General features: G+C 44.4%; 1 protein-coding gene across 8 annotated transcripts in view; it reads left to right on the top strand.

Moving 5' to 3' along the window:
- Positions 1-19,498, top strand: part of usp3 (ubiquitin specific peptidase 3) — a 135,143-nt gene that overhangs the window by 18,881 nt on the left and 96,764 nt on the right. For all 8 annotated transcript variants that reach the window (XM_020530999.2, XM_048617243.1, XM_048617246.1 and 5 more), the window contains exon 3: positions 18,554-18,691. In XM_020530999.2, coding sequence (XP_020386588.1) covers positions 18,554-18,691 — 138 coding nt within the window. The remainder of the gene's footprint in view (positions 1-18,553; positions 18,692-19,498) is intronic.

Raw genomic sequence — 19,498 nt, 5'->3', positions numbered from 1 at the left:
GCACCTTGTTGTCTACAATGTGTATTAATGACTTAGATGAAGCAGCTGAAACTTCTTGTGGCACAGTGGTGGTGTCACTACATCTGAAGCAGCATTCAAGTACCACCTGCTCCAGAAACTATTAATGTCAACTCTGAATAGGTTGATTACAGGAAATATCTAGATAAATGTAACATATCCATGGTTACTGATGTAATGTGATAAATCCACATGATTGGATGGATGTAGTAACACGGGAGAGCATGCAGAGCAGTTTCACTGGGCTGTTGCTTGAGCTGGAGCATTTTAGTTACGAAAAGAGATTAGAGAGACTGGAGTTGTTTCTCTTAGAACAGAAGAGATTGAGAGAGGAATGTAATAGAGATGTCTATAACTATGATTGGCATAAATAGGTAGGCAGGGAGAAACGCTTTCTGTTAGAGTCAGTCATACAGCGCAGAAACGGACCTTTTAGCCCAACTCGTCCATGCTGACAGGGCTTCCTAAACATAACTAGTCCCGTTTGGCTGCATTTGGCCCATCTCCATCTAAGCCTTTTCTATCGATGTACCTGTCCGGATGTATTTTAAATGTTGTAACAGTACTTGCATCTACTACTTCCTTGTTCCTCATACGAGCCACCCTCTGTGTGGAAAAAGTTGCCCCTTAGGTCTGTTTTAAACCTTTCCCTTCTCACCTTAAACCTATGCCCTTTTGGATCCCCTACCCTGGGGAAAAGACCTTAGCTATTCACTTTATTTATGCCCCTCATGGCTTTATAAACCTCCTCGGCTCCAAGGTTAAAAAGTCCCAGCCTCCCCTTAACTCAAACCCTCCAGTCTCGGTGACATCTTTGTAAATCATCTTTGCGCTCTTTCCAGTTTAATAACATCAGTCCAATAGCAGGACAACCAGAATCATACGTATTATTCCAAATTTGGTCTTACCAATACCCTGTACAGTCGTAACGTGATGTCCCAATGCTGGTACTCCGTGTTCTGACTGAAAGCAAGCATGCCAACTGCCTCCTTCACCAGTCTGCCAACCTGTGATGCCACTTTCAAGGAATGATGTACCTGCGCCCTAGGTCTCAGTTTGATCACACTCTCCAGGGCCCTGCCATTAACTATGTAAGTCCTGCCCCAGTTTGTGAGGATCTTTGTATTTCTAGAGGTCTACTCTGTAGCCAGGAAGGAACTGAAGAATGGACTTAGGAGAGCTAGAAGGGGGTATGAGAAAACCTTGGCGGGTAAGATCAAGGAAAACCCCAAGGCGTTCTATACTTATGTGAGGAACAAGAGGATGGCCAGAGTGAGGGTAGGGCCAATTGGGGATAGTAGAGGGAATTTGTGCATGGAGTCCGAGGAGGTAGGGGAGGTCATTAATGAATACTTTGCTTCAGTATTCACCAGTGAGAGGGATCTTGACATTTCTGAGGACAGCATGAAATGGGCAGATATGCTCGAACAGGTTGATGTTAGGAAGGAGGATGTGCTAGAAAAACATGAGGATAGATAAGTCCCCTGGGCCAGACAGGATATACCCAAGATTACTACGGGAAGCGAGGGAAGAGATTGCTGCCCCTTTGGCAATGATCTTTGCGTCCTCACTGTCCACTGGAATAGTACCAGAAGATTGGAGGTTGGCAAATGTCATTCCCTTGTTCAAGAAATGGAATAGGGATAATCCTGGAAATTACAGTCTTACCTCTGTGGTGGGCAAATTATTGGAGAGGATTCTGAGAGATAGTATTTATGATTATTTGGAAAAGCACAATTTTTGATTAGAAATAGTCAGCCTGGCTTTGTGAGGGGCAGGTCATGTCTCAAGCCTTATTGAATTCTTTGAGGATGTGACAAAACATATCGATGAAGGTAGAGCAGTGGATGTGGTGTATATGGATTTTAGCAAGGCATTTGATAAGGTTCCACATGGTAGGCTCATTCAGAAAGTAAGGAGGCATGGGATTCAGGGAAATTTGGCTGTCTGGATACAAAACTGGCTATCCAATAGAAGACAGAGGGTGGTAGTAGATGGAAAGTATTCAGCCTGGAGCTCGGTGACCAGTGGTGTTCCACAGGGATCTGTTCTGGGACCTCTGCTCTTTGTGATTTTATAAATGAGTTGGATGAGGAAGTGGAAGGGTGGGTTAGTAATTTTGTCGATAACACGAAGGTTGATGGAGTTGTGGACAGCGTGGAGGGCCACAACGGGATGTTGACAGGATGCAGAGCTGGGCAAAGAAGTGGCAGATGGAATTCAACCCAGAAAAGTGTGAAGTGATTCATTTTGGAAGGTCGAATTTGAATGCAGGATACAGGGTTAATGGCAGGATTCTCGGCAGTGAGGAGGAACAGAGGGATCTTGGGGTCCATGCCCTTGTATCCCTCAAAGTTGCTACCCAAGTTGATAGGGTTGTAAAGAAGGTGTATGGTGTGTTGGCTTTCATTGGCAGGGGAATTGCGTTTAAGAGCCATGAGGTTATGCTGCAGCTGTATAAAGTCTGGTTGCACCACACTTGGAATATTGTGCTCAGTTCCGGCCACCTCATTATAGGAAAGATGTGGAAGCTTTAGAGAGGGTGCAGAGGAGATTTACCAGGATGCTGCTTGGACTGGAGGGCAGGTCTTATGAAGAAAGGTTGAGGGAGCTAGGGCTTTTTTATATTGGAGCGAAGACGGATAAGAGGTGACTTGGTAGAGGTGTACAAGGTGATGAGAGGCATAGATAGAGTGGACAGTCAGAGACTATTTCCCAGGGCAGAAATGACTATTACGAGGGTACAGAATTTTAAGGTGATTGGAGGAGGGTATAGGGGAGATGTCAAAGGTAGGTTCTTTACTCAGTGGTGGGCATGTGAAATGCACTGCCAGCAGTGTTAGTGGAGTCAGATACTTTAGAGACTTTTAAGCAACTCTTGGATAGGCACATGGAGGATAGTAAAATGTAGGGTATGCAGGGTAGTTTGATCTTAGTAGGATAATAGGTCGGCACAATATCGTGGGCCAAAGGGCCTGTACTGTTCTATGTTCTATGTTCAGTGCATCTTGTAGGTAGGATACACTGCTATTGAGCATTGGTGGAGGAGGGAATGGATGCTTGTGGATGTAGGACCAGTCAAATGGGCTGCTTTGTCCTGGATGGTGTCAAGCCTCTGGAGTTTTGTCAGGGCTGCATTCATCCAGAGAAGTGGGGATTTCTCCATCATACTGCTGACTTGTGCTTCGAAGATGGTGGACAGGCCTTGGGGAGTCAGGAGGTGAGTTACCTGCTGCAGTTATCCCAGTCTCTGACCTGCTGTTGTAGCCACTGTGTTTATATGGTGAGTCCAGTTGAGTTTCTGGTCAATGATAACCCCCAGGATGTTGATTAGTGGGAGATTCAATGATGGTAACACCATTGAAGGTCGAGGGGTGGTGCTCATAACTTGGCATTTGTATGGCACACATGTTACTTGCCACTTGTCAGCCCAAACGTGGATATTGTTCCGATCTATTTGCATTTGAACATCGACTGCTTCAGTATCTGAGGAGTCGTGAACGGTCCTGAACATTGTGCAATCATCAGCAAACATCCCTACTTCTGACCTTATTATGAAGGGAAGGTCATTGATGAAGCCGCTGAAGATGGTTGTTCCTAGGTCACTACCCTGACGTACTCCTGCTGAGATGACTGACCTTCAAGAACCACAACAATATTTCTTTGTGCCTGGTGTGTCTCCAACTGCCAGAGAGTTTGTCCCAATGTCCATTCTTCAGCCAGTAGCGCCAAGTAGGTAATCCATCTGCGCCTCCTCCAGTGCTCCCCAACTTTACAGATATCGATGTTCAGTTGATTCAATTCACTCCACATGATATCAAAAAACAATTAGAGACACTGGATACTGCAATGGCTATGGGGCCTGACAACATTCTGGCAATAGTACTGAAGACTTGTGCTCCAAAACTCACCGCTCCCCGAACCAAACTGTTCAAGTACAGTTACGACACTCGTATCTACCCGACAATGTGGAAAATTGCCAAAGTATGTTCTGCACACAAAGTAGGACAAATCCAACCCCGCCAATTACCACCCCATCAGTCGACTCTCCATCAGTAAAATGATAGAAGGTGTCATCAACAGTGCTATCAAGCAGCACCTGCTCTGTAATAACCTGCTCAGTGACACCCAGTTTGGGTTCCACTAGTGACACTCGGCTCCTGATCTCATTACAGTCTTGGTTCAAATATGGATAAAAGAGCTGAATTCCAGAGGTGAGGTGATAGTGACAGTCCTTGACACCAAGGCTGCATTTGAATGAGTGTAGCATCATGGAACCTTTGCGCAACTGGAATCAATGGTATCATGGGGCAAACTGTCCGGTGGTTGGAGTCATACCTGGCACATAGGAAAATGATTATGATGGTTTGAAATCGGTCATCTCAGCTCTAAGGCATCCCTGCAGAAATTCCTAAGGGTGGTGTCCTCAGCCTAACCATCTTCAACTGCTTCATCAATGCTCTTCCCTCCATCATAAAGTCAGATCTGAGGGTCTTCGCCAATGATTGCGCAATGTTCAGGACTGTTCATGATTCCTCCGATACAGAAGCCATCCATGTTCAAATGCAACAAAATATGGGGAGTATTCAGGATTGGGCTGATAAATGGCGCATAATATTCGCACCACACAAATGCCAAACAATCTTACCACTGCCCATTTGACATTCAATGGTGTTAGCATCACTGAATTTCCCACTATCAACACCCTGGGGGTTATCATTGACCAGAAGCTCAGTTGGGCTCACTACAAAAACAGTGGCTACAAGTGCAGGTCAGAGACTAGGAATACTGTGGTGAGTAGTAACTCATCACCTAATTTCCCCAAGGCCTATCCATTATCTGCAAGAGTATGATGGAATACTCCCCACTTGCATGGATGGGTACAGCTCCAACAACACTCAAGAAGCTTAACAATACCCTGGACAAAGCAGCCCACTTAATTGACACCACATCCACAAACATCTACTCCCTCCACTGCTGACACTCAGCAACGGCAGTGTGTACTGTCTACATGATACATTGCAGAAATTCACCAAAGATCTTCAGACAGCATCTTTCAACTCACAACCACTTCTGTCTAGAGGGCCAAAGGCAGCAGATACATGGGAACATCACCACCTTCAAGTTCCCTTCCAAGCTGACTTGGAAATATCACCGTTTCTTCACTGTTGCTGGGTCTAAATCGTGGAATTTGCTTCCTAATGGCATAGTGGGTCAACTCTCAGTAGGTGGACTGCAGCGGTTCAAGAAGGCAGTTCACCATCACCTTCTCAAGGTCAGATGGGCAATAAGCTCTGGCTGGCTAGAGATGCCCATATCCCACAAATGAATATTAAAAAAGTGTACGATGTATGTTATGTGCAAATCAAGCAAGTAAAATGCACTGGGAATCAACTGTGCAGGAACTGAAATAAGGATAGGTTTAAGTCTTTTTTTTAATTTAGTCTGACTCCTGTTGATGTGGAAAATCTTTGTTTATGAAATTTTGAGAACTAGCTCCTAGCATCAATGACACATTGTACTGTTTCAGCTGGGCAGTGTTTTCTTTATCTAGAGGCCTCTTGGTTTTGTGGTCCTTTTTGTGGTATTATGGAAGTGTGCTGTTAGTTTTTTTTTTAAGGAATTCATTCTGTTCAAAATATACCAATATTCCAACTGGTTGCTTGGTAACTTTGGGCTAGTGGACAAATCAAAGGTTGCCAAGGATACTTTACAAATAACCTTTCCTCTACTTCCTGTTTGCAAGCCACCTGCCATTAGAACATAGAACTGTACAGCACAGGAATGGGCCCTTTGGCCAATCATGACACCAAATTAAACTCATCCCTTCTGCCTGCCCTTTGCCCATATCCCTCCATTCCTTGCACATTCATGTGATGATTTAAAAGTCTCTTAAATATCCCAATCATACCTGCCTCCACCACAACCCCGGCAGTACGTTGCACACTCCTACTACTCTGTGTACTTGCCCCTCACATCTCCTTTGGACTTTCACCCCTCACCTTAAATACATGTCACTTAGTTTTAGACATGTAACTCTTGGGGGGGAGGGTTGGTGGTGGTGGTAGAGATTCCAACCATTAGCCCTATCAGTGCATCTCATAATTTTATAATTCTGTCATGTCATCCCCTCAGCCTCCACGCTCCAGAGAAAACAACCTGTGTTTTTGTGGCCTCACCTTATATTTCATACCCTCTAATCCAGGCAGCATCCTGATAAATCCTTCCTGCGCCATCTCCAAAGCCTCCACATCCTTCCTGTGATGTGGCGACCAGAATTGAACTCTACTTATGAGTGTGGCCTACCAAGCTTTTATAAAGCTGCAACATGACTCTTGTACTCAATTTCCCGACTAATAAACGCAAGCATGCCATACACCAACTTCACCATCCTATTGACTTGCGTGGTTACTTTAAGGGAGCTATGGACTTGAACACCAAGATCCCTCTACATCAATGCTGTTCAGGATCCTGCCATTAACTGTATACTTTTCCTTAACATTTGATCTCTCAAAGTGCAGCATCTCGCACTTACATGAATTAAACATCATCTGCCATTTCTCCGCCTGTTTCTGCAACTGATCTATATCCCGCTGTATCCTTCGACAACCTTCTACACTATCCACAACTCCACTGACCTTTGTACCGTCTGTAGACTTACCAAAGCAATCCCCCCACCCACGCTCGCGCGCATGTATCACAAACAGCAGAGGTCCCAGTATGGATCACAGCAGACCACCATCATTCACGGACCTCCAACCTGAAAACACCCTTCCACCTCTACCCTCTGCCTTCTATGGGGGGGCAAGCCAATTCTGAATCCACGCGGCGAAGTCACCATGGATCTCCTGCATCTTAATCTTCTGTATGAGCCTTCCATGAGGGACCTTGTCAGAAAGCCTTACTGAAATCCATGTAGACAACATCAAGGCTGGAAACACTACAGTGATGTAATATTTGGGGTATATTGGGGAGGGAGCGGGTGAGTTTCTTACTCAATCAGCTGATTGGTTGTGGTGATTGAGCTGACTTCTTCCAGAATTTTATGTAGCAAAAATATACTTTATTCATAGAAGGAAACCTCTATGTACGTACAGTTAATGAAGCTGTTCAGATCTATACTCTTTACTTACAGAGAAGAAAAAAAAAATTGGGGTTTGCCTTTCTCTATATTTACAATTAAACTCTTGGCATTTAGCTGAGGCATTGGCAGTGTCCAATTACTGAATGGACCCCCATTATACTTTGGCAGAAGGACCTTACACAGTGGTATTTCCCCACTGCTCCTTGGTGATGGCTGCCCCAAGCTTTGGTGTGTCCCTCAGCACGTAGTCCTAGACCTTGGAATGTGCCAGCCCTCTTCACTCAGTCGGGGTCAACTCTTTCAACAGGAAGACCAACAAGTTTCGGGCAGCCCAAAGAGTGTCTTTCACCGAGTTGATGATCTTCTTTGCGTAATAGATGTTTATTTTGGTGTTTGTCCTGGGGAACAGACCGTAGAACACAGTCCCACATCACGAAGCTGCTCGGGATGAACCTTGACAAAAACTACTGCATCTCTCTCTCTCCAGGCTTCCTTTGCATAGGCACATCCCAGAAGGAGGTGTGTGGCAGTCTTGATCCCTCCACAGCTGCTTCGAGGGCAGCTGCAGTGGCACAGAGAGTCCAGGAATGCTTGAAGGATCTCACAGGCAGAGCCCTTCTCACCACCAGCCAAGCAATATCCAGGTGCTTGTTGGAAAGATCTGGTGATGAGGCATTCTGCCAAGTGACTTTGACAGTCTGCACAGGGAACCACTCGACAAGATTCACCCTCTCCTTTTACCAAAGGATCTCGAGGACACTACGTGCTGACTATTGCCTGATGGACTTGTGAAGAAAAACGCCTTTTGACCACAAGTTTCTCCATGGAACGGCCCAACTACTTGGAGCGTTCCACGGCAATAAAGCCAAACCTATCCTTCGCAACACTAGGGACTGGTAGAACCTAACTAAGTAGTGACACTTGGTGTTTGCGTACTGAGGGTCTACGTACAGCTTGATGCAGCCACGCATAACGGTGGCCATCAAGGTGATGGTAGCATTGAGTATGTTTCCCCTCCTTTTTCCAATTCTTTATATATAATGTCCCTTCGGACTCTGTCCATCTTCGACCTCCAAATGAACTGAAAGATGACCTGGGTGACTGCAGCAGCACAAGTTCAGGGAATAGGCCAGACCTGTGCCACATATAACACTGAGAGTATCTCACACCAGATGACCAGGTTTTTACTTGCAATGGAGAGGGACTGGTGCTGCCACCTGCCTAGATTCTGCCTCACTTTGGTGACATGCTTCTCCCAAGTTTTGGCAAACGCCCCAGCCCCGCCGACGATGAAGAGGATAAAGGATCAGTCGGCCCAGTTCCCAAAGGGCATAGCCTCGCTTTAGCCTTGATTTACTTTAGCACCCGAGGCAAGTTCAAATTGGTCGCAGATCGCCATGAGTCTGCTCACTGACAGCAGATCTGAACAGAAAACGATCCATGTACAGGGAGGCTTTGACCTGCAAGCCTGTCCTACCTGGGATAGTCACCCCTCTCGGGTTCGCATCCTTCCTGATGGACTCGGCAAAAGGCTCTATACAACACACAAACCAGGAAGGAGAGAGTTGGCAGCCCTGCCAGATTCCAGATCTGATTGGGAAGCTTTCTGATTCCCACACGTTGATTGAGACTGCACTAATGATGTAGAGCAATCTGATCCAATTGCAAATACGCTCCTCGAAGCCCATTTTTGAGAGAACATCTCTCAAGTACGTGTGCAATATCCTGTGGAAGGCCTTCTCCTGGTCCAGGCTAATGAGGCAGGTGCCACCCCACTGCATATGGGTGATTATATTCCTGAGGAGTGTGGAGTGAATTATCATTCCCAGAGCAGACCTGACCCAGCTGGTAATGACCTTAGACAGGATTTTGTAGTCTGCATTCAATAGTGAAATTGGTCACCAATTTCTGATCTCCGCCATCTCCTCCTCCTGCTTGGAGATGTATTCGCACATAGTACCTGCCAGAAGAATACTGTCACACAACTCTGGCAGGTCCTGGCCAATCAAATCCCATAGAGCAGAATACAACTCAGCCAGTTAGCCGTCACTTCTGGGAGTTTTATCCTTTTCAAAGGACTCGAGGGCCATGGTCAGCTCATCCAGAGATATCGGCTGGTCCAGCCTCTCCCACGTGCTGTCATCTAAGACCTTCGTGAGAGAGGACAGGAACAACTGGGAAGCCATGTGTCACTAGGCTTCATGTTGTACAATCTGGTATAAAAGGATTTGCTGATTCTCAGGATGTCAGACTAAGATGATGTTACCGAGCCATCTTTTTCCTTCAGGCTGCAGCACACAAAGCCCTCCTTGTGCACCTTCTGCAAAAAGAGAAGCGAGCACATCTCATCCCGCTGCATAGAGCAGAACCTGGACCGGAAGATTAACTTGGAGACCTCCGAGACAAAGAGCGAGGTTTGTTGGCTCTTCACGTCCTGGAGATTCTCTATGACGTCGACCCCATCGTTTGCAGCAGGAGCATGTTCTACATACTTTCCTGGAGTTTTGACAGTTTTCCTGGCCCCACTCTTACCTTCTGAGCACCTGACATAGGTGGACCTGACCAAGAACACTCAGTTCACAAACAGAAAATCTATCCTTGAGCAGATAGACCCCTCTGTTGAAGGGGTGCTGAAGACATAATGCAGCTTGGCATCTTTAACTGTTTCTGTTAGGAATCTGGACGTGGCTTCCAGTTTTATGACCACCCCCCCCACCCCAGATCATCCATTTGCATCGATGCAGTTGGAAGTGTCAGCCCAGAATGACCAACCTAGATGGACTTCTCCCAGAATGCTCCTCAGCGGAGTCTCTCTGCCGTCCTCTATTGGATAGTGTGTCCTCAGTGTGTGTAACTGCTGCTTGATGATGTCCATGCCCAGGAGGAAGGGGAAGGTAGTCTGCTGTGGTGATTTCATCAACATGTGCATCCACCTGTTCAGTCAGCAGGGGCTGAGTGTTAAATATGTGGTCATTTTTATTGTTAAAAAACAAAGTTCTGCAGATCTTGGGAACCTGAAATATACCAAAAGTGCTGACAATCTTTATCATTTTAAGACCGTTGACCAATCAACAGGTAAGTATTTTCCATCATCCATTTCTTTGCTCCTGTCTCCTCCATCCAATAATTGCATCTTCCTGTAATTTTCTCTCCAGCTATGGTAAATCAGGCAAAACCCATGCAAAAATAATTCATAAAAGCTGTGCAAAAGGACTTTTTCAAGACAGCTTGAGAAGGGGTACTCCTTTTTTGTTCTGTTAAGGGTGTGTTTGCATCTGTTTTTATGAATCAGCTTTTTACCTTCTCAGAAAATTTATGTTTCAATCACTTACTTTAGTCATGATTCCATATTTAAATCTCTAGAAACAAAGTACTTTGCTTGTCTTTATTAGGCCATTTTTCCTTATATTTTCCTATGCATGTCTCGAATGTACGTGTCACTGACAAGGCCAGCATTTATACCTATCCCTACTTGCCCTTGAACTAAGAGACTTGCAAAGCCATTTCAGAGGGCAGTTGGAAATCAGTCAAATTGTTGTGAGTCTGGAGTCATTTATTTCAGTTCGACCAGCTACCTGTGTCCCCAGATCATTAGTTTAGGTCTCTGGGTTAATGGCTGAGTGATGCGCACCATCTTCACCCAGCGAACAGACGGTTTAGTGTAGCAACAACAAAGTGTCAAAAATAAGCAGAGCTTCAAAGACAATCTCTGGATTGTTAACTGAGCCATGTGCAAATTGGCATTGAGCAAATAAGATTAAAGAAATTGGGTTTAAGTTTGTGGGGCATTGGCCTACCTGAACTCTTGGGCTGATATTCTAGTGAAGTGCATAGCTGCAGAAGTGAAGAGGGTTTGAAACTAAATCGGTAAGGGATCAAACAGGGTAAGTTGTGGTAAATCAGAGTTAGAAGCAAGATGTAAGAGGAGTTTAAAAGAGATTGGCTTTTTTTATGAAGCAGTTAACAAGTGTAGTTTCGCAGCTGTCGGAATGAGAGGTTGCACAAGGACTCTGGAGATCAGGTTTCACCTGAAACAACAAACAAGCAGTACAGCTTTAGTAGCTGATGTGGGAGGTCTAATATCCAGCTTCAAGTGCAGCTGCATAGGTATAGGTGATCAAAAAAATCACTGCCTGAAACTACAGAAGAAGAGGATGACTTCTGGTTTTTGAGTCTGATCAGCTAAGTGTCTGATTTTAAGATTTGTAAAACTTCTAAATCTTAATTTTTTTTCTTGTAAATCTATAATAGTAGGTAAGATGGGGGCATTGTTTTTATTATATTTATACATAGATCTGTCTCTTGATTGAGTTATAATATTAAGAATTGGTATTGTTATTCCAGAGTTGTGTTTTTGAGCAGTAAAACCGTGCTAATGCTGCGTTTTTGCACAAAGTGTGTTTATTTTTAGGTAATTTCTTGTTCTGTACATTGTTAAAGGGGCAGAAATGGCTTTTAGTAGGTGATGTGCTCTTCCTGTCAGATATGGGAGAACAGGGAGAATTTGAATTTTCCTGGAAAATTTTATCTGCAGTTAGTGTTTGCTTGTTAATCCTGTTGGAAAGCATGGATCAGTTGGAGCAACATTTAGAGGCAATGAGAGGTTTACAAGAGCAAGGGGGTGTGATGGATGAGTGTAGTTTCAGGAAGGTGGAGACCCCACAGATAGAAGGTAGATGGTTGACCGCTGGGAGTTGTAGGAGAGGTAGCCAGATGGCCTCAGGCTATCTTCATTTTAAATAGATATGCTGTTTTGAATTTGGAGTGGAATAACCTCTCGGGAGTATAGCACTGATGGCTAGGTTTCTGACACCATGATTGACTGTACAGTAATGATGGGTATGCCAGGTTCCAAGAGATTGATTGCGATAGGGGACTCTCTCGTCTGGGGCACAGGCAGATGTTTTTGCTCATGTCAGCAAGACATCAGGTTGGTGTGTTGCCTCCATGGTGCCAGGGTCAAGGATGTTTCGGAAAGGCTGCAGAATATTTTGAAAGGAGGGAGTGAATCCCATGCGATTTTAATTTTTGTACCAATCTGCCATGTGGGATTTTATCAAATACCTTATGAAGTCCATGGCTCTTCCCTCATCGATTATCTTTGTCACCTATTCAAAAAATTCGATCAGGTCTGAGAGACAACCTTCCCCGTATGAAACCACACTGTCGCTAACTAGTCCATTTTCTTCCAAAGGTGCGCATATCCTGTCCTTCAGTATCTTCTCCAGGAGCTTCCCCACCACAGATGTCAGACTCATTGGCTATAATTTCCTGGATTATCCCTGCTTCCTTCCTTAAACAAGGGAACAGCATTGGCTAATCTCCAGTTCTCTGGAACCTCGCCTGTCATCAAGGATGATGTGAAGATATCTGCTAATGCTCCAGCTATTTCTTCCCTTGCCTCTCACAATAACGGGGGATAGATCCCATTTGGCTGTAGGGACTTGTCTACCTTCATGCAATTTAGGATACCCAAAACTTCCTCCTTTTTAACATATTGACATTCTTTAGAGTATTCATGCACTCATCCCTGACCTCAACATCAGTCATGTCCTTCTTGGTGAATACCGATACAAAGTACTTAAGGATCTCTCCCACTTATAGAAACCCTAGAGTGTGGGAACAGGCCCTTCGGCCCAACGAGTCCACACCAACTCTCGGCATCGCACCCAGACCCATCCCCCTAATCCATGCATCCCTGAACACTACAGGCAATTTAGCATGGCCAATCCACCTAACTTGACCATCTTTGGACTGCGGGAGGAAACCGGAGCACCCAGAGGAAACCCACGCAGATATGGGGAGAATGTGCAAACTCCACGCAGACAGTCACACGAGGGTGGAATCGAACCCAGGTTCCTGGCGCTGTGAGGCAGCAGTGCTAACCACTGGGCCACCATACCACCTAAAATGTGCCATGACTCAGATTTTAGGCATTTCCTGTGGCTCCACGCATAATTTCCCTCCTTTGCCCTTGAGGGGTCCTACTGTTTCCCTTGCTACCCTCTCTCTTCTAATATATGCATAAAATGCCTTGGGATTCTCCTAGGCCCTGTTTGCTAAAGACGTTTCATGGCCCCTTTTAGCCTTCCTAATTCTGTGTTTAACTTCCTTCCTAATTTCTCTATAGCCCTTGGGCTTTGTCAGTTTGTATCTGCCTAGACCTATCATACGCTTCCTTTTTCCTTTTGACTAAGTTTACAACTTCCCTTGTCATCCATGGTTCCTGGATCCTGCCATTCCTGTCCTTCAGTTTTGCAGGGACATGCATGTCCTGCACTTTGATCAACTGGTCTTTAATAGCCTCCTACATGCCAGATGTAGATTTGCCCTCAAATAAATGCTCCCAATCCACGCTCCCCAGTTTCTGTCTAATTTGGATGTAATTGACCCTTGCCCAACTAAACACCCTCACCTGAGGGTCACTCTGTCCTTATCCATGACTAGTTGAAATCTTAAGGAGTTGTGGTCACTAAGCCCAAAATTCTTTCCTACTGAAACGTCGATCACCCATGCTGGCTTATTTCCTACTACCAAGTCTAGTGTAGCCACCTCTCTGGTTGGATTGTCAACATACTGTCTCTGAAAGCCCTCTGGGACACATCTAACAAATTGCTGATTGTTGGAGTCCCAGTCAATAAGAGGAAAGTTGAAGTCACCCATCACAATTACCCTGCTTTTTTTCCCCCACACCTTTTGGTATCTGACTACATAACTGCTCCTCTGTCTCATGTGGGCTGTTGGGAGGTCTATAGAAAACTCCCAGCATTGTGATTTCACCTTTTCCTATTCCTGAGCTCCACCCATAATGCCTCACTGCAAGATTCCTCCAATGTACCTTCCGTTAACACAGCTGTGATGTGATCCCTAATCAGCAACTCCCCCACCCCTTTTTTGTTTCCCTTTCTATCCCATCTGAAACAGTGACATCTTGGAATGTTAAGCTGCCAGTCTTGCCCCTCCTTTATCCATGTCTCCGTAATGGCAATAACATCACAATTCCATGCAGTAATCCATGCTGTTAGTTCATCTGTCTGACCTGTTATACTACTTGCATGGCATACTCCTTTATCCCTAGGCCCTGCACTTACTGGCCTGCTGTTCTGGTTCCCACCCCCCTGCCATACTAGTTTAAACCCTCCGGAACAGCTCTAGCAAGTCCCCCCCCAGGATATTGGTGCCCCTCCAGTTCAGGTGCAATCCATCCTCCTTGTACAGGTCCCACCTTCCCCAGAAGATATCCCAATGATCCATATATCAAATGCCTTCCATCCTACACTAGCTCTATAGCAATGTGTTCAACTGTACTCTGTTCCTAGCTTCACTAGCCCGTGGCAAGGGTAGTAATCCCGAGATTACAACTCTGGTAGTCCTGCTTTTTAAGCACCCTAACTAACTCCCTGAACTGTCCTCGCAGGACCTCTTCCCACCGATGTCATTGGCACAAATGACAATGACGTCTGTCTGTGGCCGAGAATTTGCTAGAGCTACTCGGGAGGCTTTCAAGTAACAAGGCAGGTGGGAACCAAAGCAATAGTGCAAAAAGGCTGAGGCTGGTACAGTAGATAAGGGGAGCAACTCAAATAGTCAAGGCGGACAAGAGCTTGGCAGAGAATGAGGTAAGACTGATAAATTAAACTGCCTTTACTTCAATTCAAGAGGCCTGACAGGTAATGCAGATGCAGGCATAGTTGGGAACATGGCCCTGGGATTTCATAGCTATTATAGAAACGTGGCTCTGGGATGGACAGGACTGGCACCTTAATGTTCCAAAGGAGAGACTGAGATATGTATAACACAGAGTAAGAGCAGGTGGAAAAGTCACTGGGCTCAGAGGGACTGGAGATCTGGAGTTCCAGGGTATAAATGCTATAGGAAGGATAGAAGGGGTGGCAAGACAGGAAGGGGAAATGGCGTTTTTGGTTAGGCATAACATTACAGCTCTACTTAGGGAGATTTTCCAGTGAAGTTATGTGGGTAGAACTGAGAAATAAAGGGATGATTGCCTTGTTATAGATCCCCAATAGCCAGCCTGAAATTGAAAACAAATATGTAAAGAGATCTCATATCTGTAAGAATAATAGGGTCGGGGATTTTAACTTTCCAAATATAAACTGGTGCTGTCATAGTGTTAATAAGGGCTTGGGTGGAGAGGAATTTATTGATTGTGTGCAAGAAAACTTCCTTATTGAATATGTGGATGTATCTACTAGAGAGGGAGCAATTCTTGACTGTGTTGGGAAGTAAGGCAGGACAAGTGAGGGAGTACTTTGGGGCAAGTGATCATAGTTATATTAGTTTTGAAATAGTTATGGAAAAGGATAGAACTGATCAAAAGTTGACGTTCTAAATTGGACTTGGGCCAGTTTTGAACTTTCGAGAGTTGATTGGGGAAGGCTATTCGTAGGTAAAGGGATGCTTGGGAAGTGGGAGGCCTTTAAAATGACAATGAGAGTTCAAAGACAGTATGTTCCAGTTGGTGAGATGGGCAAGGTTGGTAGGTGTAGGGAATGCTGGATGACTGGAGAACTTGAGGTTGTGCTCAAGAAAAAGGAGGAGGTATATGTCAGGTATAGACAGCAGAGATCGAGTGAACTTCTAGAAGAATATAAAGGCAGTAGGAGTATACTTCAGAGGGAAATCGGGAATACGAAAAGGAGACATGAGGTAGCTTTGACAAATGGAATGAAGGAGAATCCAAAGAGATTCTACAGTAAGTTAATGGCAGAAGAGTAACTAGAGAGAGAATAGGGCCCCTTAAAGATCAACGTGACCGTCCGTGTGTGAAACCACACACATATATGAGTGAGATACTGAACAAGTATTTCACATCCATATTTACTGTGGATAATGACATGGAAACTAGGGAACCTGGGAAATAAAAAAAAAAAGTTTGAAGAGCTCATATTACAAAAAAGGAGGTGCTGGTGGTCTTAAAACGCATAATTGTAGATAAATCCCCAGGAGCTGATCAGGTGTTTTGCAGAACTTTGGGAAGCTAAGGAAGAGTTTGCTGGGCCCCTTGATGAGATAATTGTTCATCGAGAGCCAGGGGTCATGTGCCAGAAGACTGGAGGCTTGCTAAAGTGTTGCCATTATTTAAGAAAGGCTGTAAGGAAAAGCCAGGGAACTAGACCGTTGAGCCTTGCATCAATGGTGGATAAGTTGCTGGAGGGGACAGGATTTACATTCATTTGGAAAGGTAATGACTCAATAGGGAATGTCAACATGGCTTTCTGCATGGGAAATTATGTCTCACTAACTTGACTGAGTTTGCTTGAAGAGTTGACAAGGAAGATTGATGAAGGCAAAGTGTGAGACGTCTATATAGACTTCAGCAAGGCATTTGACAAGGTTCTGCATGGTAGGCTGGATAGTAAGGTTAGATCACATGGGATCCAGGGAGAGCTAGCCAATTGGACACAAAATTGGCTTGAAGGTAGGGGACAGAGGGTAATAGAAGTTTGCTTTTGGGACTTAGAGGCTTGTGATGAGTGGGGTGCCACAAAGATCACGGTGTTAGGTCCACTGCTTTTTGTCATTTTATATAAATGATTTGGATATGAATATAGGAGGCATGGTTAGTAAGTTTGTGGATGACATCAAAATAGATGGTGTAGTGGATAGTGAAGAAGATTATCCCAGAATACAACGGGACCTTGATCAGATGGGTCAGTCAGCTGAGGAGTGGCAGATGGAGCTTAATTTAGAAAAGTGTGAGGTATTTCATTTTGGTAAGGCAAATCAGGGCAGAACGTACACAGTTAATGGTAGTGCCCTGGGGAGTGTTGCTGAGCAAAGAGACCTAGAGTGGCAGGTGCATTGTTCCTTGAAAGTGAAGGCACAGGTAGATAGGGTGGTGAGGAAGTTGTTTGGCACGTTTGCCTTCATTTGTCAGTGCATTGAGCATAGAAGTTGGGAGGTCATGTTGTGGCTATACAGGGCATTGGTGAGGACCCTTCTAGAATGCTGTGTACGTTTCTGGTAGCCCTTCTGTGAGAAGGATGTTGTAAATCTTTTCTGTACCCCGTCAAGTTTAACAAGAACATTGCTGGAACTGGAGGGTTTGAGTTATAGGGTGAAGCTGAATAGGCTGGGGTGTTTTTCCTTGGAGCATCAAGGTCAAGGAGTGACCTAATAGAGCCTTGTAAAATCATGAGGGCCATGAATAGGGTGAATAGCCAAGGTCTTTTTCCTCTGCTGGGTGTGTCCAAAATTAGAGGGCGTAGGTTTTGAACAGGACTGGAGAGATAACTTCTTCATACAGAGGGTGGTACATGTATTAAATGAACTTCCAGAGGAAAGGTTGGAGATGGATACAATTACAATATTTAAAGGGCGTCTGAATGGATATGTGACTAAGAAGGTTTTAGAGGGATGTGGCCAAATGCCGGCAAATGGAACTAGGTCAGATTGGGATGTCTAGTCGGCATGGAGGAGTTGGACCCAAGGGTCTGTTTCTGTGCTGTATGACTCTGCCTCTATATGGAAGTGAAAAACAGACCATAACAGGAAGGGATAAAGATCATGAATCTGTCAGTCAACCATGTGTTGTTTCCCACATAATCCAAAAGAATTACTCGTCTATGATACCCACAGAGGCATAACATCCAGAAAGAGTAACTGATGATGGCTGGGAATCATGCTTTTCAATGCCTCCACAGATGAATTGAGATATTTGAATAGGAACTGAGTATTCACCACATTGATCTGGAAAACTCAGCTGCAAATTCATTGGTGTGTTTATTGATTGATTTCCCAGTAGAGACTATGGGAACAGGCTTTGGCGTGTACATCTTATGTTTGCTTCCATTCCTGAGATTGAACTCGTGCTGCATCATCTTGCAAAAGTCACAAGAATTCACCTGAACCCTCCATAGAGGAGGATGCTCGGTTCATCCATGTTCTTGTCCAACATCACCCAGATTGATTAGCGTATTTTTTTGAATACTTGTCAGGCCTGCTGAATTTTTTTCTTTCTCAATTTCTCTTGAGTCTAGAACAGACTCCCAAACAAAGAGGGGACACTATCTTGAAAAACTCCTGTAAGAATCGGAAGTATGAGTGGGAATGGAGATTGAGAATGTATTGACTCAGGACTGTGTGTATTCTGTAGGTGCATGTGCTGGCACTAAGCCGTGACGCAAGGACCTTTTGAATGTTTGAATTGTGAACCTACATGAATAGTATGGAGTTTTATTCTTGTAGTGTGGCCACTATTTTGTGCACTTCTGATTATGCAGAGGCGGCTGTACTACCGCAAACACGGAAAATGCTTGAGAAACTCCAATATTTAAGGCAGCACCCGTGGAGAGAAAGAGTTAACATTTTGAGTATGATATGACTCTTCAGAGCAGGCAGGTGAAAGTTAAAAGATTAAACCCCAATAAGTTTGAACATTTGGAAGCTGAGAGTTGAATCCTTCTGATATATTTCTGTTTTTATTTGTAGATATGTGAATGGACATGCCAAGAAACACTACGAAGATGCCCAGATTAATTCCAACAACATTAAAAAGTCAGAGAAGCATGAAAAAGAGAAATTGCAGCATGCAGTGTGTATGGATTGCAGCAGTTACAGCACCTTCTGGTATGTGAAGATCAAATATTAAATCTGTTAATGCAGGGTTTATAATATTATTTGAACTGGAGGACTTGCTGCACACTTTAATGTATGCTCCTTAATTTAAGTACCTGCTTCACTCTGACCTTCAATGTTGAATAATATTTGCCTTAAGAAATCCAAGCAGTTTTTGTATATGTGTGGGTTTTAACTAGTACATTTTCAACAGCTTAAAGAAAGATCAAAACAGAGAAACTCTGATTTTTATCCCTTTTTAAACCTGCATTGAAGAAAGCATGATGGATTTTCTAGCACCCCATCCATATTCTGAAATATTTCACAACCAATAAACGAGGTAATTTCTTTTTTCTGGGTTTGTTGGTTTAAGGAGAAATGTTGACCAGGAGACAGTGAGGAATCTTAATCTTTGCCTTGAAGTAGAGGACTTTTATTACAATGGATTTTGGCACAAACAATTTGCATATACACCAAGGTCCCTCAAGCAGTCCAATGAAATCATGACCCGATAATGTTTTTGATTGTGAATGAAGTTTGGCTAGGATGAGAGGAGGATTGCTTGCTGCTGCTTGGGTTAACTTCTCATCTAAGCAAAACAGCCTTCTCTAATATTGTCTTCATCTTTCGCCATCTTTGAAACTTCTATAGCCTTGCAGTTCCCCCATTCTGTTGTGTTCTCACTCTCTGATTCTCGTGCATGCTCCCTCTTTACTCAGTGCTGGTTGTACCCTTGTTATCTGCGTGCTACTCTCTGGAGTTTTCCTCCTTTTAACATCTCTAAATCCCCCTTCTTTGACCAAGCGTTTTACAGTCACT

This window comes from Rhincodon typus, chromosome 36 (genome assembly GCF_021869965.1).
Source record: "Rhincodon typus isolate 14 chromosome 36, sRhiTyp1.1, whole genome shotgun sequence".
In the NCBI taxonomy this organism is placed as follows: Eukaryota; Metazoa; Chordata; class Chondrichthyes; order Orectolobiformes; family Rhincodontidae; genus Rhincodon; species Rhincodon typus.
The sequence above is the reverse complement of the archived record's forward strand: the minus strand, read 5'-3'. Positions and strand labels throughout refer to the sequence as shown.